Source organism: Epinephelus fuscoguttatus, linkage group LG6, assembly GCF_011397635.1.
Source record: "Epinephelus fuscoguttatus linkage group LG6, E.fuscoguttatus.final_Chr_v1".
In the NCBI taxonomy this organism is placed as follows: domain Eukaryota; kingdom Metazoa; phylum Chordata; class Actinopteri; order Perciformes; family Serranidae; genus Epinephelus; species Epinephelus fuscoguttatus.
Window position 1 is genome coordinate 17481150 of NC_064757.1, and position 27108 is coordinate 17508257.

Below are 27108 nucleotides of genomic sequence, written 5' to 3' on the forward strand. Positions count from 1 at the left end.
AGTATCAGTGAGCCGTGTTGACAACTAATCCTGTGGGTTGCATTTACGAATTGCTGCTGTCTGCATCCAATCTGCTGTAGAACAGCAGACTCATAATAGCTTCTGTGGAAACATTTAGCTGAGGTTGAGTAATGAGAGAGCAGCAGAATTAATGTGTAACGGCCACATCTGCGTCTTTTCCCACCATGTTGCTCAGGCGGCCCTCTGGAGCTGCACACCCTGTCGCTGCTGCCGTCCCAGCGTCAGGTGGTCTTCAAAGGTGATCGGCTGCCCTTCCATTGCACCGCCGCCTTGGTGGACAAGAATACCACATTACACTGGCGTCACAATGGTCAGCTGGTGACCTCTGACCCAGAGATGGGTGTCCAGCTGGAAAACAGTGTCCTGCATGACTGCACCTTCATCACTAGGTACAGATACAGCCTATGGTCTATATTTAAATGTTTATAACCTTTATTATTTTGCAAAGAAAGTACTGAGTGATCTGACACCTAAAGAAGGTTGTTAAATTAGTTCAGACGCACACTGGAGTATATGGTAATAATGTGGAATAATGAAATGTCTCTATCTTCTTTATGCAGTGAGCTTATTCTATTCAACGTACATGTGGAGGCCAGGGGAGAGTGGGAGTGTGTGGTTTCCACTGGGTGGGGCAATATGTCTCGCAGTGTTGAAATAGTGGTGCTAGAGAACAGCGCCTCCTTCTGTCCAGAGGATAAAGTTGTCAACAACCGTGGGGAGTTCAGGTTAGTTACAGTTACAGTGATTATTATTACATACCCAAAACATTCAGCGCTCTCACTCCTCCCTGATTTGAATCCCCAGGTGGCCCAGAACTCTGGCAGGCATCACCTCACATCAGTACTGCCTGCAGCTGCGCTACCCCTCCCTGTCTGTGGAGGGAGGTATTGAGCAGAAAAAAGCCTCTAGGTACTGTGACCGTTCTGGAAACTGGCAGGAGGGTGACTATTCAGACTGTCACTACACTAATGGTATCACCCGTGTCCTGCATACCTTCATCCTGGTTAGTAGTTTTACTACAGTACATGGTTCCTGTTCAGTAAACACCATACTGTGTTAAGTTAATTTCAAGACTTCACACCTTTTTGCTCTTGCTTCACAGAGGCCCATCAATGCATCCAATGCTGTCACTTTGGCACATCAGGTGCGCACATACACACTGGAGGCTGCAGGCTTCACTGACTCAGTGGATGTGTTGTATGTGGCACAAATGATGGAGAAATTTATGGAATACGTCAGACAGCTGCGAGAGGTGAGAAAGATTGAATTGCACATTTAACATGGCCATAAAGGTCTCTGTGTGTGGCATTACAATCCTTTTATTGTAACATCTTTGTGTATGTTTCAGTTGTCGGAGGTGTTGGTAGAGATGGGCAGTAACCTGATGCAGGTCGACGACCAGATCCTCGCTCTTGCCCAGAGAGAGAAAAGAGCCTGCAGCTCCATAGTCTATTCTCTAGAGACGCTGGCCTGGCCTCAGCTACACGGCCATGCTCAGGACTTCTCCATGGTAGGGACTGTCCAAACTAAGTAGATTTTTTAACAGAGCAAGTCAGACCTCGCGAGAAACTCATTTAATATGTTTATAGTTCACTATGATAACAGGAAATACATGTATGCATAGTTTAAGAAATGTTGTTTCTAAATTTGCAGCGAAGGTGTAAGGGTGCAAATTTTGTCATATTTTTACAATGATTTTTCTTATGAAACAATAAAACAATGACATGTCCAGAAAATATAAAAGCAAAATTAAATCCTATTTAATTATCTGGATGGCTGAAGAACAAATGACAATATACACTCAATGGTCATTTTATTAAGTACACCTGTTCAACTGCTTGTTAACACAAATTGGTGCCAGACTGGCTGGTCTGACTATTTCAGAAACTGTGGATCTACTGGGATTTTCCCACACAACCATCTCTAAGGTTTACAGAGGATGGTCCAAAAAAGAAAAGATCCAGTGAGTGGCAGTTCTCTGGGTGAAAATGCCAGAGGTCAGAGGAGAATGGCCAGACTGCTTAAAGATAATAGCAAGGCAACAGTAACTCAAATAACCAAGCATTACAACCAAGGTATGCAGAAGACCATCTCTGAACAATCAAAATGTTGAACACTAAAGCAGATGGGCTACAGCAGCAGAAGACCACACCAGGTGCCACTCCTGTCAGCTACGAACAGGAAACTGAAGCTACAATTCGTATGGGCTCACCAAAATTGGAAAATTGTTGTCTGGTCTGATGAGTCTCGATTTCTGCTGCGACATTCAGATGGTAGGGTCAGAATTTAGCGTATCAACATGAAAGCATGGATCCATCCTGCCTTGTATCAGCAGTTCAGGCTGGTGGTGGTGGTGTAATTGTGTAGGGGATATTTTCTTGGCACACTTTTCTTAGCCCCTTAGTACCAATTGAGCATGGTTTAAACACCACAGCCTATCTGAGTATTGTTGCTGACCATGTCTATCCCTCTATGACCACAGTCTACCCATCTTCTGATGGCTACTTCCAGCAGGATAACTCACCATGTCACAAAGCTCAGATCATCTCAAACTGGTTTCTTGAACATGACAATGAGTTTACTGTACTCCAGTGGCCTCCACAATCATCAGATCTCAATCCAATAGAGCACCTTTGGGATGTGGTGGAACGGGAGATTCACATCATGGGTGTGCAGCGGACAAATCTGCAGCAACTGCAAGATGCTATCATGTCAATATGGACCAAAATCTCTTAGGAATGTTTCCAGCACCTTGTTGAATCTATGCCACCAAGAATTAAGGCAGTTCTGAAGGCAAAAGGGCAACCAGTTCTAGCAAGGTGTACCTAATAAAGTGGCTGGTGAGTGTATATGGAAAAAAATCTTTACCATTTATCTCTGATTTTGATTCGTGCAGGTGTCTAGGAACATTGTGATGGAGGCCCACTTTATTCGACCAGCCCACTTCACTGGCATAACCTGCACTGCGTATCAGCGTCGTGAGGTCTCCACGGGAAGCGTGGGGATGGAAACATCAGAGTCCACTCATGAGCAGCAGCTTCGTTTTCGTTGCAGCACCGGCTCCCATAACACCTCCCTCAACAATTTTCCCCTTAAGGTGAGATGTGAACCCCCCTTACATCTGCTTGTGGCTACTGTCACTACACTTACACTGTGTCATCAGTAACCTATTGTGTCTGCATTCACAGTAACTGAGGTGTACTGGTGAACTTCATCTGTCTTGTGTTTTTTTCTCTCCAGAATTCAGTAGCCTTGGCCTCCGTGACTCTCCCAGCTACTCTGTTTCCTCCTGATGCTCCAGCAGACTGTAAGCTGCAGTTTGTAGCCTTCCGAACTGGCAGCTTTTTCCCTGTGTCTGGGAACTCAAGCAACAATGGGGAACACTCTCGCCGACGTAGCGTCAACACTCCTGTCATATTTGTTGGCTTAGGTGAGGAACCTTTTCAGCCTGTTTAGTGAAACCACCGTGTCTTTCCGACAGTAAAATACTGCATACAACATCATGCTAAAATATTTTAAATGCTGCAGTGCTGTAGCAGTCATCTGTGACATCAATGATAATGTCTTGGGGTCAAATAAACACCCAACATTTTGTATGGATTTCCAACTATTTGGATCTAGAGAGAAATCTATTGAAGAAAAAGCAGGGAGCCACTCTCTCTACCATTTTTGCAACTAATGGTATTTACTTTAACTGAGCTACTTGCCTGACAAACCACAGCACCGTTCTTTGTCCACTCACTTTTCCTTGACCTTGACAATATTTGCCATCAATTTAGCTCTCCCGGTCTGCAAATAAAAAGCACAGGTAGCCCAAATCTCTGAGGGGATATTGAGAACTCATCCATCAAGCAGTATAAAAGAAAATGAGACATGCTGAGGGGACGTAGAGCGGGCATCGCAAACTGACTTATATCTAACAATATAAAAGTATCCGTGACAAAATTCTCCGTTCAATTTCCCCCCTTTCTGTGACAGATGGCTGCAGCATGTGGAACCACTCAGAACCCATCTGGGTGTCGCTCCGCCACTTGTCCCCAGGTACTGATGCTGTGGCAGCCCAGTGGAGCCTGAGGGCTCTGGAGAAACAGGGAAGCTGGAGCCAGGAGGGCTGTCGCCTGGTCCACAGCGACAGCACGACCTCCACTATGCGCTGTGCTCTGCTCAGCAACTATGCTGTGCTGCAGGTATGATGGCCTTGAGCATTTATCATTCATCCAGGTTGTCCAAGGTCGGATGAGACTTTCATTTGACTTGCCTGTAATTGTTTTCTAGGAGGTGCCTGACTTCCCCAACTCCTCACCCATCTCTGTAAGGGTGCTCCACCCTGTGGTGTACGCCTGTACTGCAGTGCTCCTCCTTTGCCTCTTTACCATCATCATCACACACATACTACACCACAGGTAACATATGTGCATGAGAAGACTTCTTGCTGATGGTTGTTATTTTCTTCTTTCCCTCATTATTTTGCTCTGCGCCCAACAGTTCTATTCACATATCAAGAAAAAGCTGGCACACATTACTGAATACTTGCTTCCACATCGCCATGACGACAGCCATCTATGCAGGAGGCATATGCCTGACCAGCTACCCACTGGTTTGTCAAGCAGTAAGTTAAGTTTTTTTCCCCCCTCATTTTGGTAAGTTGCGTGTACGCTTGATGTCTTACCTGACTGTAACATGTGACAGGTGGGCATCGCCCTGCACTACTCCTCACTGGCAACCCTGCTGTGGATTGGAGTCAGCGCCAGGGTCATCTACAAAGAGGCTGTGTGGAGAATGCCACGGCAGCTAGAAGGAGAGTCTCCTGCTCCACCCACTCAGCGACCTATGCTCAGGTCAGTGAGCAAGCCACAACTCACCTTCACCCACTGCCTGCACTATGAGATTGTTGTTTGCTGTCAGTACAGTTAATGTTTTAGACAGTTCTTGTGCATGGCCACCCAAAGTGTGTGCCATCAAAGTGGTTCATTGTGCCCTTCAACCAAAGTCCCTCTGTTTTAGAGGAAACCTTGGAGGAACATAACAGAGCATTGCTGTGAGGCACAAAAAAAGCTATAAGCCTGTATAAGTGGGGGAGGGGAGGAATGTATGAAACCAACATAACGGCAGCACAGAGGGTCATCATAAATCTGAGCAGGATGATTCAGGGGGTGCACTGTCTTCCCAAATATTCCCTTCTGTTCCCTCTCCCCCCTGCCCTTGTGATCCTGAAGCTGCGATCATACACTGACCTCGCTGACCCTCCCGCCACTCCTTTGTTGCCCACTTAGCCACATGGGTTCAGGCTGCAGTAAATCACAGACTTCTGGAGCCCATACTGACCCTTGTAACACTCTGCCCACTATGAGAGTGACGGATCACATAGTTCTGTTCAGATTATAGACCGCCAGAGAGACATTAAAAACACAAAAAGGAAAATAACACTGACATGCACACTTTAAAAACATCATAGCAGCCAAAGGTCATACAGTGTCCTTCGGCACAAACAAGAACTGCTCTTTATTTTTAAAACGGCAGCTGGAAACTTGTATTTTATATGTTTTTCTCTGTTATTCAAGGTTCTACTTGATAGCTGGTGGAGTTTCTCTTATCATTTGTGGGATCACTGCAGCTGTCAATGTCAACAACTACGGGGACAACAGCCCTTAGTAAGTGCTTCTCTTTTATCCTTGAGCCATTTGGTCCTTGACTTTGTGTTGTTTTGTTTGCTGCTGAAGGGAATATTTCTGTGATATACTGAACACACAGACGTGTCATTCTTTTGCACTGACCTTCCTGACTTCTTTTCTGCCTCTTGCAGCTGCTGGCTGGTGTGGCGCCCCAGTCTGGGGTCTTTCTTTGTCCCTGCTGGCCTAGTGGTGTTGGTGACCTGGATCTATTTCCTGTGCACTGTTTTTCGCCTGAGGCATCGTGTGGCCAAAGAATGCACAGGAACCACCCTGTCCTCTCCTGTGACGGAGAGTCAGCCCGCACTTGCAGGAAGTACCAGCCTCCTCTCCACAGACTCAGTTGTGGGGCCTTTAAACCCTGTTGTGGCGCCGGAGGACCAGTACTCGCTGAAGACACAGTTCTTAGTACTGGTGGCAACCCACTTCTTGTTTGTGGTTCTGTGGTGCTGTGGAGCCATGGCAATGTGGCTGACAGGACACACTAGCTTGTTGTTCAGCTGTCTCTATGGTATAGCTGCCACAGTTTTGGGGGTGTTTCTGGTGGTGCACCACTGCTTTCGACGTCTGGACGTGCAGGCCTCATGGCTGGCATGTTGCCCAGGCTACCGCCGCTCTCATCCCATGTCTACTTACGCGCACACCTGCACTACGGGGAGTGGAGTGCAGACCTCTGAGCAGGGATCACAACTTTTTATCAACTGCCATCCACCTGGTGACTCTCATAACTCCTCATCAGCTCGTTCATCATCCACGCCAAGTGGAATCAGCAGTGTGGGCCCTGGACCATGCAAGCTCACCAACCTCTTGCAGGTAGCACAAGATAATCCAAACAACACTTCACGTGCCCCCGCGGGCAACAACACCAGCACCAGTACTGACAACACCAACAAGCCAACAAACAATGTTCTGCCCACCATAAACTCTGCAGCCCCAGTGCATCCCCAGAGAAGGAAAGTGAGTAGCAGAACTAAACAAGGAAGCAGCCAGTATCACCATCGAGGTGAGGGCAGAGGTCACTATCGGCTCAAAGCTCTAAGGACTGCTGGAGGTGGGGGCAGCCTGGGAGCATTAGGACCCACTGGTTTAGATCACCTCAGTTCTTCACATGCTGTTCACAAACAGGCTACAAGTGAGAATGGTAGCATCCACCACAGCCTCTCAGAGAACCAGGCAAGCCCGCTTACTAACGGGAAGCGTGTTGGAGAGTCAGTGGCGACCAGCCCCTCAGAGGGAAGTGATGGGGGCAGCAGTGGGAGCCGCAAACCCTTCCCCCTGTTGCCTTCTATGGCCAGCAGAGCAGCCATGCACGGCGCTCAGAGACGATGCGCCAGCAGAGACAATCTAAAACTGGCAGCCGCTGCAGAGCGAGACACTAAGCGCTGTTCCTACCCGTTGAACAGTGTCACCACAACTGTGCCTGGGGCTGCTGCCCCAAATGGCACCCTCAAAAACTCAGTGCTCGAGCTGGAACAGGACATGAGCGGCACAGACCAATCCCAGAGCTCGGTTGGAATGAAGAGTGGTTTGTGGAAAAGTGAAACCACAGTGTAACCTATACTTATATGTGAACTTCTATGCATGACCTTAATGGACTCTCAAATGATTGGGTTATGTTTTAATGGTCTCTTGATTATAATAATTATATAATTTAAGATATAAAATCATGAAGGCATCCAGGACCCTGAACTGGTACTTTTGCCTCTGTAGCATCGTGAGAGTTTGCTGTGAAATGGTAAAATATATATATAATGAGGCAGGTTTTTTATTGTCATTTTCAAACATAAGATACTCATTTATTTTATTCATTTCACACAAAAAATGTACAAGATGTCTCTGAAATTGGCATATGATGTTGATTTTTTGATGTCTAATGAAAGCTTTACTGTTTTAGTTGTGATTTTTTTTCTATGCATATCAACTATAGCATGAAATGGAATGCAAGACGGTCCATTTCCAAAGTACAGCTATATGCATTTAATCTGTGGACAACCTGTCACACTTATGTTTGCTTCAAGTAACTGTTTGCGTGTGCTCATGTATGCTTTTCTGTGTGTATGTGTGCGCGTGTGTGGGTGCGTGTGTGTGTGTGTGTGTGTGTGTGTGTGTGTGTGTGTGTGTGTGAGCATACACAGCAGGAGCGCAATCGCATGACTGTGGCTGTACAGAATCTTTGAGTGAATTAAAAAAGCTATGCGAGACTTTTGAATACATAAAGTGTTTCATTTTTATTTCTACGCTCCCAACAGCACTGACACAGCTCCCCTTATTTAATGAATTCAGAAAGAATACAAACCGGGGGGAAATATAATTAGCTTTCTCGAACCCAGTCACTTCATTTGGATTTCACGTTCAGCTCAAGTGTTGTTCTGGTCTAATGCAGGAGTGACTGCCCCCTCCTGGGTGGCAAAGAAACTCTGCAGTCATTGTCAGGGATCTGAAATGTGTGAGCCTTGAAGGCCAGGCAAATCTCTATGGTTTTGCAATAACAAACGACCCATGCTGACATAACAGTAAACCTTCTTACTATAATCTTAGAGGTGTTTCCTAAGAATTTCTCAAAAAAGTATACACAGAATACTTTTCAGGTATTGAGGGCCTGACCAAAAAACATTACAGCATGTCAATCATAAGCTTTATAAATATATTCAGTCAGAATGTTGCCTAAGCCATACTTCTGCTTTTTAGTCAATTTCAGGAAATTACATTAGCAGGAAATAGTGTTTCTATATGCAGCTCATTGTCACTGTTTTTTTTTTTCATTGTTCATTGGGAGGAAGTTGTCATTAAATCCAGAGAATCACATACTGTTCATTGTTACTGTTAGGTGTTTCAGTATGGTCAATCTGTTGTGCATATTCTGTGTGCAGTATGAGCTTCTTGATCAGCCCCAAGCAGGATGTGTTCAAGATGTAAAAGATGAAAATCATCATCTATTCCATGTGACTGTGACTTATATTGAACCTCTTGTGGAAAAATATATGAACAGCAAGATAAATTGGTCTTGTTCATTAGGTATGAATCTCAGTGTCTTCATGTTCAGGTAATCCATGCATCTGGTGTCATTACTATCATCGGCGCACACCTCCTTTCACTGCCATGTTACCTCAGTCTTTTGCTAATGATTTCCACATTGGATGTATGCAAAACAAACCAAATATTGATCTTCACATAAAACAGTTTGTGAAAAAACCCTAATAAATAATTTGATGTGTTGCTGAAGAATGGAGCAACCGTCAATCGCTTTTTCAAAAATGAACATTTCTAGTTACATATAACTGAATGTTATTTCACTGAAACAGTCAGTATGAGTGGAGTGTACTTCATATTGCCCAAGCCTTTACAAAAACCCATGAAAATGCGGTGATGTGAATATTTTGTCCTAACTTCATTCCTGGTAATGATCAAGAATTAAAAGAATATTGTTTGACATCAGTTTACACTTAGCATCTTGATGAAGGCTTGGTAAGCAGATCAAGTTGTGGATACTAAGATTTTAGTGAAAGAAGAAATATAAAATGATTTTATCTTATTTTGTTCTGGATGACATAGCGCTGACATGGGTTCACATTTAGGCTATGTGAGATAATTTAATCAGTCATCACCTGAAGATACTGTTCCTTGAGCTTCTGGAAACACTATCATCTTATCAGATCTAATCTACCAAAACACCCAACTGATAAGAGAAAGGGAGATTTTTATCTTTCCTTTCACTTTAACTTTATTTGCCAATTGTAATATATTGTACCACAGTCTAGGGATATTTCATTTATTTTTATTTATGTACTTCTTTTTTCTGTTTTCTTTGGTAGCTTTAATGCTTTAACCCTAAATAAAGTAACTAAAATAATTTGCGTAGGTATCTCCTACCCTCAGGGTGCTAAATTAGCATCACTGAACTCAGTTCAGTTTTAATTGTTGTCCAATTAAAATCTTCCATGAGTTTTCCGAAGGTAAACTGATTCCTGATCAGTGGCTGATTTCTACTTAATGCTCCGGGACGTCTCAACGCCCTCCTCCTCCGCCGTCCAATCACTGACGGACTTAGAAAATTGATAGATATCTCAGCCAATCAGAGAGCATTATGAAGAGTATGGGTGGGAACTCCTAACATCAGGGAAGTAAAGTGTTTTGCGTAGCGGAGGCAAAACAAGGGGAACTGTTTTTAAGAAAGCCTCTTAGAGGAATTAGTCTCACCGCAGTGATGTCCTGGTTTGGCTACAGCGACTAGTGCTAGCGTTAGTTGGTTAACCAAGTGTTAAGTAAACTGAAGTGTTACTAGAGGCTTAGATATAACGTTACAGAGGGGAGGGAGAAGTATTACGACATCAACCTGAGCTTCCTGAACTCAAGCTAGGTAACCTAAACCAACCAACGGTCGCAGAGGACGTCGAAGGTGAAAACCAGAGTTCAGGAAAAGATTAACCAACCATCTAATCTATTTAATAAGACAATTGGGATTAACTTTTGGTGAGGTTTAACGGACCTCCGCGATGTCTCTGGCCGAGCAAAGCCAGCAGTGGTTCCCTACCAGTGTCCAGGTAACGGTGCATCAGGCTCGGGACCTGCGTGCCAAGGGCAAGAATGGCACCAACGACGCTTATGCCATCATCCAGGTGGCCAAAGACAAGTTTTCTACCTCTGTCGCAGAGAAAAGTGCCGCTCCTGTGTGGAAAGAGGAGGCTTCATTTGACCTGCCGCTGTTCCACCCGAGCAACTCTGAACGCTGCACGCTGTATATCATAGTCATGCACCGTGCTCAGGTGGGGCTCGACAAGTTCTTGGGTCAGGCTGTGGTGAACTTACTGGATCTCCATGACAACAAGTCTCGCAAAAAGACAGAGTAAGTGACTTCTGTCGCGTGGGCCTAACCTGTTTCAAGCTCATACATATAACAACATAAGAGTATGTTGCTTGCACTGTTTCACAGAGGGATCAGTATGAAGTCAGTATCAGGGGTGTTACCTGAGTTTATTTATTGTGGTAGGCATGAGTTACACAATGGTATCCACTGGTTCAGACAAATAAAGCAGATATTTAAGTGCAGCCTAAATTCCAGTTTATTAACTGTGCAGCATCTCCCCAGAAAGTCTCTGCAAACAAAATAGCTCATCCAAATACTCACTCCAATTGCCCTCACTGTAATGACTGACTTGAGGCTACATCATAAAACTTAAGTCAACTTAAAAGCATGGTTAAACAGCAATCTGCAAATAAATAGATGGGTAAACAAACATGCCACTGACTTTTATTCAGTGGTGGATGAGGTGCCTGAAAGCCTCACTTGAGTAAACGCACAGGTGTCTTAGCAGAAAATGACTTTGGTAGAAGTTAAAGTCACCTTTTAGAATATTAAAAGTCTAAACGTATCAGATATTACTGTACTTTTACAGTAGTTTTATGATATTAAATATACAAAAGTATAAGTAAATTCTGTTCATTAAAAAGCAAGTGGTCAGAATTTTAACAATTATGATGGTGATGATTAAGAATGGAGCATACATTGCATTTGAATAACAAAGTCTTCTTCACAACTTAAAAGATTTAAAGAAAACCTTTGACCTCTAGGGCTGACACACTGTAATGCAAGTACAGATACTCCCAAAACATAACATAACATAAGTACTGAAACAAAGTATAATTACTTATTTACACTACACCACTGCTTCTGTTGATTTCATTTTGAAAGTTTCCCACTAAGTAATTTGAGCCATGACTGACATTGTAGCCGTTTCTGTAAAACTAATTTGACTATTCTCTGTGGCTCTGATTGATTATTGATAAGCAGACCCCTCAAAACAATTACTCCTAAACTTGCCTCAGTGCTATTGTCGCTGACGTACAGTATTCCAGTCCTTTCAAACCTCTACATTTAATTTCATTAAAAGGTTACCCTGAATGTTTGTGTTTTATTTTGTAAGTCACCAGTGGCATTTCCTCTTGCTTGTCCTTTTGACACAGACCTGGACACATTTTAACACAGAGTTTAACTCCTTTAGAAAGCATTAACAAAGCTGTTGGTGCTTACTTTCAAAGACACCCACCTGTTCATCATTTTTATTGATATGGCAATCCAACAGTAATTTGGACTTTGCCCCCAAAATACATTTTAAAATTACTTTACAAGCAGTGGTTACATTTTTGTGTTCTCTATGTAACACCTGCGGCAGTTAATCCAGCAATAAAACACTTTATATATGGTACATTTGATCTGCTCTCTTTTTAGGGATGTAAGTCACAGGTTTCATCATGATACGATATTGCATCAGTATTTATTGATATCACAAAGTCTGCCATGATACAATTTGGAGTGATTCAATTCAGAGGCCTGTGATCGATTTTAGACATTATCAGTAAATATCCTCATTGTCTTTTGCTTAGCTCCTCATCAGTATCTGCTTGGCCCTAGGCCACGAGCACTGTTTGAATGTTCAGGAACCTGTGTGCTTGGACGGAAATGGTGACACAGATGTATAATGGGAATTTCAAAATAAAGGCATATTGTAAAGATGATTAAATGCATCAACATGTTCAATTTTCATCAATATTATTGGATTATCGTTCAGTGAATCAACAATCCAATCTTTTGTTTGTTGTTAGACAGTGTCTAGTTAAAATTAATGCCAATAATTTAATAGCACTCCTTGATTTGCACATATACGTTAACTATAAAACCTAGCAGTAAAGTATCAGTCCTTGAGTTTATTCTGCATTATATTGACCAGCAAGAGTTTTCTTTCTTGTCTCTATTTGATCAAGCCAAGTCAAACAGAGGATCTTGTGTGGGTCTCATGTCACCTTTGTATACTTCAAATACAGGGCACTCTTAAGTGGCCACAAAGTGGGAAAGAAAGCAAAGCAAAGCAATAACCTTAAAATGATAACATTGTGAAGTAACCTCTCTCCCCTCCCTCCTCTTATCAGTGTCTGAGAAGAAAAACAGAAAACTATGGAGATGGTGGGAAAACAGATACAGAGATAACTCTAATCTCAGTACTTCCCTCTGCCTTCTCTCTCTCTGTTGGACCAACTCTAACATTGGGCTGAGACTTTTACTTCATAAATTGGTGTCACTGCTGCTGTTAATCGTGCACATTCCTCCAGGCTATTAAGTAGCTCTTAAATGCGTCTGCTCACACCCAGATGTGTTACATGAGTCAGGATGACATGGTTTGACGCAGCATGGGTGTAACGTGGGTGTAACACAGGAATCAAAATAAAAACACTGCATTGGTGTGAATAGGGATGTACTGTGTACACCCTTTTATGTAAGAGAAATGTTAAAAATAAACATGGTTTAATATTAGCTCTGACTTCCAAATGTGGCTTTTAATTTTGAAATGACCTTTGGTTAAGACTGAGGGAGGTGGTAGTTGTTATACTTTCCAGTTATCACTCAACTTTGATACAGGCCTAGTATGACCCCATTCACTTGGTGATTGTACCATCATATCTTAAATGTTATCTTGTGTTTGCTCAGTAAGTTTTTACACTTCAGTGGCAAAGTTCATTCCTTCCGCTTTCCTCTCCAAGTCTGAACCCCTTCATTTTCCTTGCTTGGCTCACCCTCTTGTCTCCCTTAAGATCCAATATGCAGGGTATTGGATGTTGCTGTTTCTGCCTTGAAGCGTGTGGTGTTAGATTACTATCCTGCTTCCCTGTCCTGCTGATACAGGGTGTGACATTGAAGACTTTGTTTTCCAGCTGAAAGGGTGCTCTGCAGTTGCCTCTAACACAATACAGTGTATCTGAGAAAAAATCAGGTCATAGAGCCGTATTTCTGATTTGTATGATCATTTACTGTCACAAATAATCATACAGTAAGATAAATTACATGTAAAGAAAATGCTAAGTTTCGTATTACTATCATGTGGTTACTTGATGTAAACTGATTTAAACGTTAGATTTTAATGCAATTTTCTTTTATTTTTACATAACAGATTTTTGTAAGATTATTTTCATAAAGTGTTGCCATAACAGATTATTTTATGGCTGCAACTAATGATTACAATGTTAATCAGTGTATCAGTTATCAGTTATATTTTTGGTCTATTAAAAAGTCAGAAAATCTTGCAAAATTGACATTCTTCATTGTCACAAGTCCCTTAAGCCTGAGGTGATACCTTCTAGTGTTGTCATGGTACTGGAATTTCTTACTTCAATACAATACTGTACCTAGAAAAATGTTGATATTTGATACCATTTTCAAGATATTCAGTTTTTAATAACAAATGAAAACAAAAAGCAGCAAATTCCCAAAATTTACAGCCTCACACTACTAAATATTTGTCTTTTTTGCTTGAAGAAAAATAATTAAATGATAAATCCATCCATCCAAGATATTGAGTTACAATATTGGACAGTTGTTGCAGAAGAGTTATGTTATTTTTTTATTTTTTTTTTGAGACACCTGAGCCATTGTATATTTCGTAAATAACAAGCAGAGCCATGGAGCTAAAATATCTCACGCCCGACATACATTTATTATTTATATTCACACAACATGAGAATCACCTTTAGACAATTTAAACAGAATATGATCTTACAGACTTCTATAAAAAGGTATCAGTGAGTGTTAAACAGTATTATGGAGTGATCTATATTTCACAGAGTGACACCACTTTGTTTTATTGGCTGAATCCTCTCCGGTGGCCACTCTGATAAATAATACAGTCTCTCAGGTTAATCATTAGACATGAAAAGAGAAGTGCCCTTGACAGTTAACCGAGAGAACCTGTCCAGCAGGACCGGTGAGAGCGTGCATCGGGCACGGCTCTTTGTGTATTTCTTTGCAAACAGAACAGAACAGAACATGTACACCCTGTCAGTCTGCTAATAACCGTAATAATGCATTGTCTCTGTGCAGCGAGCTATGGTGCATTCCTTACTGTAATCAACAAAGACAAGACAACAACCAGCAGTCTCTTGACTGGCCTGAGAAAATGTGATCTCTCTGTCCTTGTGCTTTGACTTAGTTAGCGATTGTTTGACTTGGCATGGTCGGCTTAGGGTGGGAAATGAGATGTGTTTGAATTAGGCTCAGTGTGACTTTCATTACATCACGTACTGCACAGCACCTCCCTGTGTGTTTGAAAGTGTTTGAGGAATGTTGGGTCACTCCCATGCTTGTTTCCTGACTGTTATCCACCGAACAGCCTGTCTGGATGTCTGCTGCAAAGCATGACACCAAAATGACTGCTGCAGTAGTAAACTCCATGTGAACTTTAGATAACTGTCTGGTTAATGCCACAGCATGTTTTGTATTCAAATTCAGTGACGGATGTCTTCTCTGTATCTCAGTTATAAGGTTAGATTGAACCCCAATAGGGCAGAAATATTTTATCAAATGATCAAAGAGGAAATCATAGTGACTTTTACAGTTACAGTTTTTACTGCTACCAACAGGCATTTCTCAACACTCTGTTCACTATTTCTTAACGCTTTGAACAGTCAGCTCAACAGAAGTCTATCAGTACGTTTACATGGACAGTTTAATTCCACTTTTAATCGGAATGAACGACCATTCCGATTTAAAGTGGTCATGTAAACGGTCATTCCGATTGAAAATTAAATCCTATTAAAGGGGGTGGTTTATTCCGTTTGTCATTCCGAATGAAAGAATTTTGTGTGCATGTATACACTCATTCCTCTTTAAGTTCATTCCGGTCTTTCTGCACATGCTCGTTTCCTTGCCCTTCTGGTGCGATGATGTATATAGCACGCGTAGCAACGGCTGCATAGCAACGGGCTGAGCTAGAGCAGTCGGACTCGTTGCACTCACCGGTTTCCATTCACCACAGCACGGTCTTCTGCCTCCCTTCTCCTGCTCAACAGATGAAGCATTAGCAGAACAAGGTTGTTGTCGTATTGCTGCTTTAAGAATATAAGCAAAACACGCCCGAAAAAGGCACTAATAATGGCGTCGTCAAGCATCTTGTTATCCGGAGCGAGGACTACAGTGTTTTCTTCCGGTAAACGTAAACACGTAACATCCGCCCCGCCCCCTATCCAATCAGAAACCTTCCCTGTCCCAAACCTTGCGCAGACCTGAATAAAGGCGATTGAACTGATCTCCCATGTAAACCCTCATTCGGAATTAATATTTCCCATGTAAACTACCTGGAAACACTTTAATTCCGAATGATTTCATTCAGATTCATTTCATTCCAAATGAGAAGCCATCATGTAACCGTAGCCAATGTGGACATATTAGACTGTAGTAGACTGCTGCATCTACATCTAAAAGAAATAGATAAAGAAAATGCACAAACCCCTTATTGGGACATAAGACACTATGAAAGATTTGTTGGGTTAGAAAAGGGGGCAAGTGAGGCAGCAGAATCCAGACCGTTTTGTAATTGAATGAGCCATGTGGTGTTTCACCATTGTTTCTCAGTCACAGAGTGTTTTACAGCTCATACTCTCCATTCCTCAACCCCATAGAGGAATTATTTTCCTCATGGAGGTGGAAAGTTTATGACTACTAGCCACAGAGTGGATGATGAATCACTGGACAGATCTAGAGAAGATTGCCAGGGATCGACCAGTCATGTAAAGGAATATTACAAGAGGTGTGATGTGGATGAGAACTTGTGGCCACATGCACAACACAGGGTTGAGTAGCACTGTAATTCTATATCTGTAGCTGCCCTGTACAAGTATACGTATAGAATATGTGTAGTTTTATATTGAATTACTGAAAGTAGTATAGTTTTGTGCTGTTGGAATTAATCTTTGCAAAACTGGCAAACAAACAAAGCCTACTGAAGCACTTCTCATTCATTTTGTAACAGTTGCACACCCCATGCACTCAAGAAGTGACCTTCTTTTTGTTATAATGGAGTCTTGGTTAATGCCAAATAAATAAAAGACACTGCAAGTGGTACATATTAAAGTGCTACTAGTGCCTTTTGGTGCCATTAGTTTATTTTAGGTGTCAAATTAATTGTTGTTCAGAGCTGCGTGTCAGTAAAGAGTTTCAACTGTCTTGTTTTGATAAAGTGAACTGTGTACAGAAATGTCTGTGACTAATTGTAAACAAAAAACTAGGTGAAACAGTTGGAGGGCTCTGCTTGGGAATGAAAGTGTTTAAAAGGAGAAAGGCTTGCCATAATGGGCACTTCTGCTAGGCTATTAGTACATCTAATAGAAAGGCTTTAATTGTACCATCAGAAAGCGTTGGTATGTAAAGGCACTAATTGCTTGTTTTGGCTTGGTTTTAGAAAGGGCTCTCCAGAACACTCCTACCTTTCCCTTGCCGACAATAAGTGCTGATCCTGTGCAACAGAGAGGACATGAGAGGGCAGCCTGAACAAAGCTGTAATTGTCAGGCTTTATCTGTGGTTGGCATGGTGCTCCCAACAGGAACTGAAACAAGCTGTACACTAGTTAATGACACCTATCAGTCTCAGGTCTAACAAGGCACAGATTCTAAAGATTTGAAGTCAGAGCCATCAGGAACCATGCAGTTTGTTGGTTTGTTCATTGAAGTTGCATTAAATCTAATTTGACCCACCTTAATAGATAAATTGTAGTTGAAAACATTGCAGTTACATCTGTCAATGCCTTTTCTGTCAGACAAGCAGTGGAGTACCCAAAGGCATTTCAATTATAATGGCATACTTTAGAACAGTCTTAAGCAGCATTTTCTCACATTTGAGAAGCGGAAACATTTGCAACTTTTTTTTTGTTTATTGACTAATTATTTAGTCCATTAACTGTTCAGGCTTTAGTGCAGTGTTGGTGATAATTTGATGACTAAATGGCCTAAATGACCCTGGAACTAAAGATTGTTCCATTATTTATGAATCAATTCATTATTTGATTTAGTTAAAAACAAAAATAATTAGCCTTTTAATCTGCCTTTTCTTATGCATTAATAAAAAAATAGAGAGAAAAAAAAGGCCACCATATTTTCTAGAAGCATAACAAATCAGAAAAACCACAAAACAAAAGGGCACTCAGAGAGTGCAGACCTCATAATGTATCTTGCAATGTCAGTGAAAGTAAAAAATAATTTGTGTATGACTTTTATCGGTTCCAAATGTTAATGGGTTCTTTCTCGGCCCATGCTGCACCCTTCTGCTAAGTTTCATGAAAACAGGGCCAGAAGTTCTTCTGTAATCCTGCTGACAAACAAAAAACCAAACCAAACATAACCTCCTTGGCAGAGGCGATAAAAGTGTGAATCGTCAGATTTGAGATGCAGAAAAACAGTGTTAAGTAAAAGAGTCATTAATCAGAAGTGTTTTTGATTTATTTTCTATCTAATCAGCTACTTTAAAAATGTTATTTCACATATCAAAAAGCTGTATCAGAAACATAACTACTGCACCACCTGTACAAATCAACTTGTTCCTTGATCTTGATACCAAGGCAGTGATCTGTCTTATTCTGGCTTGTCTGAAACTAAGCAAAATGTGCTGAGGTCAAGTGGAAATGCCTACCCTTATTGTCATGTTTTATCTTGTACTGGGCAAACTGTTAAAGGGTGAATATGAGGCTAAATTACCTGACGATAACATGTGGGTGTGTTGCAGTGTAATGAACAAGATATCTAAGTTTAAAATGTTAAAAAAACAACTATGGTTTATTCTTAGAAAATGAATATGATCTTGCAAAAATGTCATTTTCAACATCTGATCCATTTTCTTTCTGTCATTTGCAGTTGGTTCAAGCTGGTGGACAAGAGTGGAAAAGAGGACAAGGCGCGAGGGGAGGTGCTGCTAGATATCCAATTTATGAGAAACAACATGTCAGCTAGCATGTTTGACCTTTCTATGCAGGACAAACCGCGCTCCCGCATCTCCAAGTTCAAGGACAAAGTCCGTGGAAAGAAAAAGGACGGCTTCTCTGACTCTGCTTCAGCTATTGTTCCCTCTGTCAGCAAGGTCCTCACAGACAGCGAGGGGGAGGCTGATGCACAGTCACTCAATCAGTCTCCAGGAGTGAAAAAGAAATCAAAACTCAAAACCCTCTTCGCCCCCAAATCAAACTTGCAGCGTAACGTGTCACAGTCCATGTCTACACTGGGGACTCTTCCGGAGAAGAACTCATCACTCAGTGGCAGCAGATCATCTGGCCTCAATGTAGACACTCCTGAAGGTAATTTCAACTTTCTGTACTTTAAGTGCACTTCATGTTGACAGTTCTGCCTTTCCTCTCCTGTATGGTGAAAGTTAAATAATGTTTTGCATGTCAAAAATGACATCATGCTTCACTGTCTCTCCTCCCACAGTTAAAAAGAAATTCAAATTCCTGGGACACAAGCGAACAGGCAGCTCTGACAGCAAGGTCTCTCAGGGTCCTTTCTCCCTACTGAGTCGCTCCAAGCAGAGCAACAGTGACCTGAACAATCTGTGCATCAATGGCAGCCATGTGTACGCAGAAGAGACAGAGTCCAAGAGTGGATCTACTCTCAGTCTGAACAGCTCAGGCCAAGGATCTGTGGAGGATGTCCGCAAACACGCCTCAGACGCCTCTGCAGATTCCTTTATAAGTATACCTGTGCCCTCCTACGAGGAGGAGTCTGTAGATAGGGCAATAATGGAGAAACAGCGCCATCAAGAGGAGGAGGAGAGAAGGCAGGCAGAGGCCAAGAGGCTGGAGGAAGAGGAGAAATACAGGGCAGAGGCAAAGAGACTACAGGAGGAAGAGGAGCGCAGACTCCGAGAGGAACAGGAGAGGAAGAGGCGCTTCCTTGAGGATGAAGCAAGGAGGAAGAAACAGAGAGAGGAGGAAGAAGAAGAGAGGAGAAAACAAGAGGAAGAACGCAGGATGCTGGAGGCAGCAGAAAACCAGAGGCTTGAGGAGGAACGTCGCAGAGCCGAGGAGCAGAAACGACAGGAGGAGGCCTCCATGAGCGACAGGTTGACGTCCCTGTTTGGAATGATCAGAAAGAAGGAGGAGAAGAAGGAGGAGGAGGTACAGCAACAACCTAAAGAGGAACTGCCCACAAAACCTCCACGCAACAACTCAGGAGATCCTGATGAACCCATCTCCCACCGCTCCACCAACCCGTTTGAAGACATTCCCCTCAGCTCAGATCCTCCAGTCAGCACTAATAAAAGCCCAGCTGATAATCAGAAAACCAGCCGTAACCCACAAACTCCCTCCGCCATGGTCTTCCTCAACCGCAATGCTAAAGTGTCTGCAGTCAAACCCAGGTAAGCCTTCTTCTTAAGTTACTCTCCACTAATGTTATATAATAACATCACAGTTATGTCAGTGTTATGACACTGGGGATGGCAGTGGTTGCTTGTAGGCTCACTATGTCTGCATTTTGTTTTTAATATTTTCAAAAAGGCCTAACACCGATTCTAAAGCAAAAGCTTTAAAAGTTTTTTCTGTACCTGCTCAAGTAAGCAGCACATATCCATTACAAATGTTATTTAAGAAAACAAACTTGTTCCCCATTATTAGGTTTCACCCCACACCACTTCTGTCAACACTGAAACTTGAGAATTCCACAAGTTCGTCTTGTTTCTGTAGGCTCAAACTTGTGACTGTCTTGAATGACCAAAACTTTGAATTTCCTCCCACGGGTGATGGACCAGTTTGACCAGTTTGGTCTCAGCACAGATGAGCATCTGGGTGTGGCTTGTGTTTGTGAAGACATTGTGGAACAGGTTGTGGGCTGAGCAGAGCTCATAAGGAGTGACTGAGCCACAGTGTTCATTTCCTTGAAGACGTCTTGGGTGATTGGACTCAGTTTTAGTTTATTTTTGTGGTTGTTAGTGGACTGGAATCAAAATGGTAAGGGGCTTGTGCTTGCTGCTGTCATTGATGTTACAGTAGGCCTTGTTTTCATGAGTGATTTTAAGATGAAAGATACATGGAAAGGCATTGAAAGTCTTTTGTGTTATTTAGTTGGGAAAGGTTACATTTTGATGCCATATTGAACTACGTAGTGTTATCTAAGTGGGTTAATCTTGAAGCACAAATGTCACATTGTAGTTTTTCCATGAAGTACAGTCAAAATGTGGCACTGTGAGAATGTCACAGCTAAAAATAGAAACAGTTGTGCAAGACACGTGAATATCAGATGCTCTGTCTGTAGGTTGGCCACTGACATTGAACACTAGACCATTTTATGAACAAATTATTTAAGGCAGCCTTGTCTAGTGCAGATTTAGTAAAGCATTTAAGGGTAAATATTGAGCTGTGTGAAGGCTAAACTATGTGAGGTTGTAGATGAGAATCTGATCATTTTTCTTGACATATGAGATGCTAGTTAAATTGGTGACGGGTTGTACATTGATGGAAATGACTTTAGGTAATGTGATGGTCACACTGACCTGTAGGCCTTTGTTTTCACCCCTTGGCAGATTAACTCAGTCTCTGGAGTCTGAACCTGCTGACTGCCAAACCCCCAGTCAGCTGAGTCCTTCCCCAGCCACCCCTGAGTCCACCTTCTCTAGTGTCCCATCTGAGTCCCCTGAAACTTTCTCCAGTCTCCACCTGTCCCTGGCTCCACCAACTATAAGCCAAAGCCCATCTGGTTCACCTCGTGGCAGCGTAGAGGATTTGTCCTCTGTGGGATCTTCACCCACCATGGCTGAAAAGAAGAGAAGAGCCCCTGTGCCATCCTCGTATCTAGTACATGGGACCCAAACTGGAGGCAGGGAGCTAACAAACCCTGCATACGTAGAGGCAGATGGACCACAGCAAGGCAGAAAACCTTCTGTACCACTTCCTGATTATGAATCACTTTTTCCTCAAAAGAGACACGGCGTGCAAGGGCACACTCGATGGGACCATATAATCGCTGAGGTCAATCAAAAACACCGGGACAGTACAGAGATGAGTGTTGATGGTCCAGAAGAGCATGGACCTAATATTAGGTCTTCACTTCCACAGGACAGTGCTGCTATGAGGAGTTTTTATCAAACGCAACCACTGGAGGCCAAACCTATGTCGTCAAAAAAAACAGCGGCCCCAGCTCCCCCTAAATTAGTTGCACCACCACTCCCCCAAAAAGTAGGCAATGCCAGTCAGAGACAGAGCCAGAATACTGCTCTCCAGCCTCCCATGAGGCGTAGTCTGCCTGCAGTCCCAGGACCTGAAAACACTGATGCTTCAAGCAGAGAAAGTCTGTCAGTGATGTCCAGGGATGGAGCAAGGAAGATGTTGCACCCATCACCTACACCAAGACCCAATAGCCAAATGGACTGGGATAACACACCACGGAGTGATCAAAGAGAAGTGCAAGTCACTGCAGACAAAGAGGCACCCACAGCCAAACCTAGACAGAGGGCAAGTGGCAAGGAGCCAGTTCAGCAAGAAGATCTTGCTGGGACACCGGCAGTCTCGAACAGTCACATCCAAACATCTAGTTCACATATTAGCAGCATGAACACAAACAACAGACAAGCAAAGGACAACTTTGAGTTTGATCCATTTCCCATCACTGAGCTTCTTCCCAAAGACCCATGGGCAAAGCCAAAGCAGAACCAAGAAGTAGATGGCCTTTTTACTGGCAGTGTGAAAAAAGAGCAGAAAGTTGAAGATCGGGGAATGACACCTGACGATCTTGATCAAATCTTTAACCAAGAGAAACAGACGGATCCATTTGCTGATTTTAATGGCAGCGATTCAAACAAACACAGTGACAGCAGGAAAAAAGATGAAGATTCAAAGCCAGACAGTCCCGCTTTCCAAAGAAGGAATTCACAGAGACGAGTTAAACAGAATCCTCCATCCACAACTCACTCGGACAATAAGCCTTCCATGCCTCAACAACAACCCGCACCTAAAGCAGAAACAACCACAACAACAGCTTATCGGGCCGTGTCTGCAAGAGGTGTCAGGAATGAGCCTGTCACACCGAAGCTTCCAGCTGATGTGAAAACACAAGGCAAATCTTATGGAGGAGAGGATCAGTTTGGGGCTGAACCTTTTACCTCTGCCTTGATTGAGTCCCTCCCTGTAGTTATGGAAGAACCGGCTTCTCAGGCAGGAGGCTTGTCTGGTGGAAAGGCGCCTTTGCGAGCGTGGGTCTTACCCTCTGACACTCAGCCTGTCAGTGCTCAGAATAGCAATGGAGGTGGGCTAGCCTTAACTCCCCGCAGGTGAGATTACACAGGCTGCTTACAAAGAATGCATTTGTGGACTGGTGATCTAGACTTTGCATAGGGTATCTGGTTGCTGCAGTTGTATTGGGAGACAGATAAGGTGTTGGGATTTACCTTGGGTATGACTATTTTGGAGCTTGTGATTTCAGAGCAACTTTTGATCTTAGTGGGATGCTTTGAAGGATTTGCAAAACACCAGATTGAATTTGAATGTATTTTTATTTGATTGAGACAACACAATTTAACATGGATTCCAATACAGAGCATGCACAGAGAGTTTATGGCTACTGCTAGTTTTCAGCTCTTGTCCCTAGTTTGACTTTCACATGGACAGTGTGATTAAATTATACAACTTTCAGTGTCATAAACCACAATAAATATAATAAAACGGAGCGCTGCAGGAATGAGTCCCAAAATTAGCATTTTTGCACTCCTGGTTCCTTCGTCATAAAGTCAGGGTTTTTGGTTAGCTGCCTGAATTACAGTAAGGTCTGTGGTTTACACAAGCTTAAGAGTCTTTTATGTTTTGTTCTACGACATAAAATACATCAGTAAAAAACAGGCAGTTGCAGTTACACTTCAGAACTTTCAAAAGTGGTTTTCACTTGTGAAGATTATGTTGCTGAACAAAATGTGCAAGTATCATTTGTTTGCCACAGAGATTATGTTCTGCAGTAATCAAAAATCCAATGGAAAAATCCCATTGGCATTCTATCGAGGGAACCAGGGTGAAGCTAACTCTGGGAAGGCCTATAAAAAAAACAAAAAAAAAAAAACAGCATTCCTTCAGTGCTCTATAAAAATGCATTTAAATTACAAGTTGTGATTCATCAAAACAGGAAAAACGCCAAGGGGGTGCACACTTTTGCATGGCATTGTATTTATATCACATTATACACATTACACAATACACCATTGCACATATACCCTAACACCCTGGTAATTAACAGCACAATTAGCTAAAACTAATTAAATGATTAAATCCTTTTCTCCTGCTTATAATTGTGTTTTTGTGCATATTATTCTACTTACATGCAGTAATCTGCTTGAGGGCTCTATAACAATGTATATTCTTTATTTGCAGGCCTCATCCTGTGAAGCCCATGAGCTCAGAGAGTCAGCAACCCATCAGCACCCCTGCTATGAAAGAGATAAAGGTCCGTGACAGTACACCAGGAAAGATTCAGGTGCGGATTTGTTGGCATTCTGATAACAAACTGGGAGCAAAACACAAACACACTTGTTTGCACATCCTCTCACAGCAAGCAAATTGGGGTTTTTTTCTGCAGGAATTCCAGGAAATTATACATGAACTCTCTATTCACGCTTTGAATTAATCCACATTACGCACATTTACAAGTCAAATGTCTCGAGTTAGTCCTAAAAGTGTTCCTTGTATTGAAATAATATATAAAATCTAAAAAGGACTGCATCAAAGAGAATATTTTTTACACATCTGAAATCTCATTGCAGTCAACCCTGAAATATTGTTAAATATTTAGCTCAAAGGTATATTTTTGACCTTTGAAATAGCAGTTTGACAAAAAGAATTCCTATCAAGAGGTCTTCTTGTCTGCACTTTTGCTTGGTTTTTAAACAATACAAGTAAAACTCAATCCGCTGACAAAGGCCACAAGATGTGGCTGAAAGCTGTGACTAAGTAAGTGGACGATGTGATGGGAATTTGTTTTGTTAAAACATTATGTTTTAATAGTGCAAATAGGGTTATAAAAGCATCTTTACAAAACCTTCTCAAAGGACAAGTTAAAGAGCCCTTAACAATTCAATATGTACTTATGTTTGTATCACCTGCATATGTACTCAGCCAGTATGTTTTCATTGCGATGTGTATATACTGTATTCACTTGTTAACCTTCCCCTCAGGTGGCAGACTCAGTGGAAAGTGGCCCTTACACTCAGCTGACACAGGAGGAGTTGATCACACTGGTGGTGAGGCAGCAAGCCGACCTGTCCAGGAAGGACTCCAAGATAGTCGAGCTCGAGGAGTACATCGACAACCTGCTGGTCCGCGTCATAGATGAGAGCCCTAACATCCTGCAGTCTCTTAATTCCAAGCCAGTATAAGGTAACGCTGTCTGGAAAAAGAGAGGCCCACTTAAGGACCTGGTTATGTATGTTGTGTGTTTGTACTGTTGTCACTGTGTACTGAGAGACATGGTCTCGATGAAGGTCAGTGAGCATATGCACTTTCTTAGTTTCAGAGTCAAATTAGTTTGAGAATGCTGGAAAATTGACTCTGAAGTAATAACATTTGATGAACACTTAATAACAAGCAAATAAAACATCTTTACACGAGCAAATGAATGTATTTGTTTTGACGGTACTGAAATTTGCTTTAAAAAGACGTGTTACATGAAAATCTATTCAACTCTGATTTTATGTACCGTACTTGATGAAACTTGGGTTGAGCTTTATTTAATATCTTAAAGATGCAGATAAAAATGATTGTTTATTTTAAGCTGTTAGCTGGCCTTTTTTACTCTTTACACTGGGCTTTGTATAACTTATTGCTGTGCAATGAATGATCATATACATACCAACCATTCTAAATTCATGCACCATGTTAATGAGGTAAGAATGTAACATTTCTCTCATATGAATTATAATTTAATGAGCAGCCTTATGATTCAATTTGTTTATATAACAAGTGTACATTGACATTTCCCTCCACTGATGAAATCTAATTTTCTTATTTCTTTTTCGATCCTTCTGGCTTGCATGTATTTTTCTTTTCTTTTTTCTTTTTAATTAACAACATTCCTCCCATGTTTTACTCACCACAGTTGAATGTCAGCTGGCCATCCAGTCCTTAAAACATATTGTGCCTATTTTTGCTTCAAAGAGGTGTTATTCAGAAAACCAGCAATAACTAAAATTGCACCGCAGGTGTTTTTCCTTTCATGTGGTTGTTATGTAGCCTGTGCACATATTTTTGAAATATTATGCAAGTGAGTGCAGAATCAAACTCTTCTATTGTGAGGTTTTGATCACTGTGATGTTTGTGTTGTATTTGTGAAATGAAAACTGAGAGATAATCAACAATGAATAATTAGAGGAATGGTAGTAGAGTCAGTGTCAGTAATAACCTACCAGCCTTGTCTTTGTATTTGAACCTACACTAATGAATGAACATATATGCCTTTATATGACTATTATTTTATGTCTTGGCTGCATTGATCGCAATATTAATCTTGATGAATGTACAGATCTGTGCCTTCAAAACCTTTTTTTATGACTTTAATGTCTGATTTGCTGGATGAGCTTCTTTTTCTGGACTGAGAGCTCAAAGAATGTACAGCCTGATGTGTCGAGTGTTTGTTGACATGATAATAATACTACAGTAAAACACGTAAAACTTCAGAGAGAAGCGATGCTGAGCAAAATACGGTTTTATTTGAAATAAAGACACTAATTATTTCACCACATTGTTTGTTTTCACAATTATTTACAATGTTTTATGTACATGCGGAAAGAACTGAAATATCAATCTATATAATTGTGATTTTTTTAAACGCTCAAACAAGCTACATATTGCATTGACAACTCCAGTTGTCTTTATTGGATGGATGCATGGATAGATGCACAGATGGATGCCCCACACCACAAGCAAAAGTAACAAATGTTGCCATGGAAACACACATAGCATGTTTTATCATACACATTAGCTGCCTTTCAGACAAAGAAATAGTGCAGTTGCACATCTGTCCTTTTATCATGGTTCTTAACAACAATGTAAATGAAAATACTTATGTATTGTAAAATTAATAAAGATTTTTTACTTTTTTTGTTGCAAATTTTCAAACCTTACAATTTAAAAAGAGATGTATTAGGAGGGACTAATAGCAAAGGTGGAAATACAAATGCAATACTGTATGTTGAATAGGATAAGTCATGTGATGTATTTTTCTTATTGTCAACATTTCCCATGAAAAGAGAAAACCAACACTGAACTGATCCTGTGTATCTAAAGCCCAATATCCCTTAAGCTCTGCTGTGCCATGTACCAAAATTGTTGTCTAAAACCTATTAGAAACTCATGAGTGAGCCTCACAGTTGCACCGACTGCAGTGGCACTGTAGTTTATTCCCAATCACTCCCACATACACCACCCTGCTGCTACAAATACTCAGCAAACCAAATCTACTGCTTAGAACAGTCCCCACCAAATCCATTATTTACTCCTGCTTGGGAAACATTTGCTGAAAACTGCAGTGCCCAGCTGTTCTGGGACATCATCTATCCTTTTATAAAAATGAAAGTAAATACTTGTGACTTGTCTTTATTTTATATTTTCTCTGCTGATCCTCTTGACTCGCGTGTATTTT

The 27108-nt window shown here is 41.7% G+C and overlaps 2 protein-coding genes across 5 annotated transcripts in view; both read left to right on the top strand.

The window, feature by feature from the left end:
- Nucleotides 1-8658, top strand: part of adgra2 (adhesion G protein-coupled receptor A2) — a 48659-nt gene extending 40001 nt beyond the window's left edge. The window contains exons 7-19 of the mRNA XM_049578009.1: nucleotides 197-410; nucleotides 582-746; nucleotides 826-1024; nucleotides 1124-1273; nucleotides 1370-1531; nucleotides 2918-3118; nucleotides 3262-3451; nucleotides 4000-4208; nucleotides 4297-4424; nucleotides 4507-4630; nucleotides 4711-4859; nucleotides 5583-5672; nucleotides 5825-8658. Coding sequence (XP_049433966.1) covers nucleotides 197-410; nucleotides 582-746; nucleotides 826-1024; nucleotides 1124-1273; nucleotides 1370-1531; nucleotides 2918-3118; nucleotides 3262-3451; nucleotides 4000-4208; nucleotides 4297-4424; nucleotides 4507-4630; nucleotides 4711-4859; nucleotides 5583-5672; nucleotides 5825-7244 — 3401 coding nt within the window. The 3' untranslated portion in view covers nucleotides 7245-8658. The remainder of the gene's footprint in view (nucleotides 1-196; nucleotides 411-581; nucleotides 747-825; nucleotides 1025-1123; nucleotides 1274-1369; nucleotides 1532-2917; nucleotides 3119-3261; nucleotides 3452-3999; nucleotides 4209-4296; nucleotides 4425-4506; nucleotides 4631-4710; nucleotides 4860-5582; nucleotides 5673-5824) is intronic.
- Nucleotides 8659-9796: 1138 nt separating this feature from the next.
- On the top strand, nucleotides 9797-26208 carry rab11fip1a (RAB11 family interacting protein 1 (class I) a). Of its 4 annotated transcripts, none has more exons than XM_049578011.1 (6): nucleotides 9797-10533; nucleotides 18358-18794; nucleotides 18928-19855; nucleotides 21017-22759; nucleotides 23847-23949; nucleotides 24647-26208. In XM_049578011.1, exons 1-6 carry the CDS (start codon nucleotides 10184-10186, stop codon nucleotides 24845-24847), a joined length of 3762 nt encoding a protein of 1253 aa, XP_049433968.1. In that variant the 5' UTR covers nucleotides 9797-10183; the 3' UTR covers nucleotides 24848-26208. The 4 variants fall into 4 exon arrangements, with proteins under 4 accessions (XP_049433968.1, XP_049433969.1, XP_049433970.1 ...); XM_049578012.1 differs by having other exon boundaries at nucleotides 23847-23919; XM_049578013.1 differs by lacking the exon at nucleotides 21017-22759.
- Nucleotides 26209-27108: the final 900 nt, after the last annotated feature.

Coding starts and splice junctions, on each gene's coding strand:
- rab11fip1a (XM_049578011.1), top strand. CDS start 10,184: ATGTCTCTGGCCGAGCAAAGCCAGCAGTGGTTCCCTACCAGTGTCCAG. Junction 19,856..21,016: donor GTGTCTGCAGTCAAACCCAG/GTAAGCCTTCTT, acceptor ACCCCTTGGCAG/ATTAACTCAGTCTCTGGAGT. Junction 22,760..23,846: donor CTAGCCTTAACTCCCCGCAG/GTGAGATTACAC, acceptor CTTTATTTGCAG/GCCTCATCCTGTGAAGCCCA.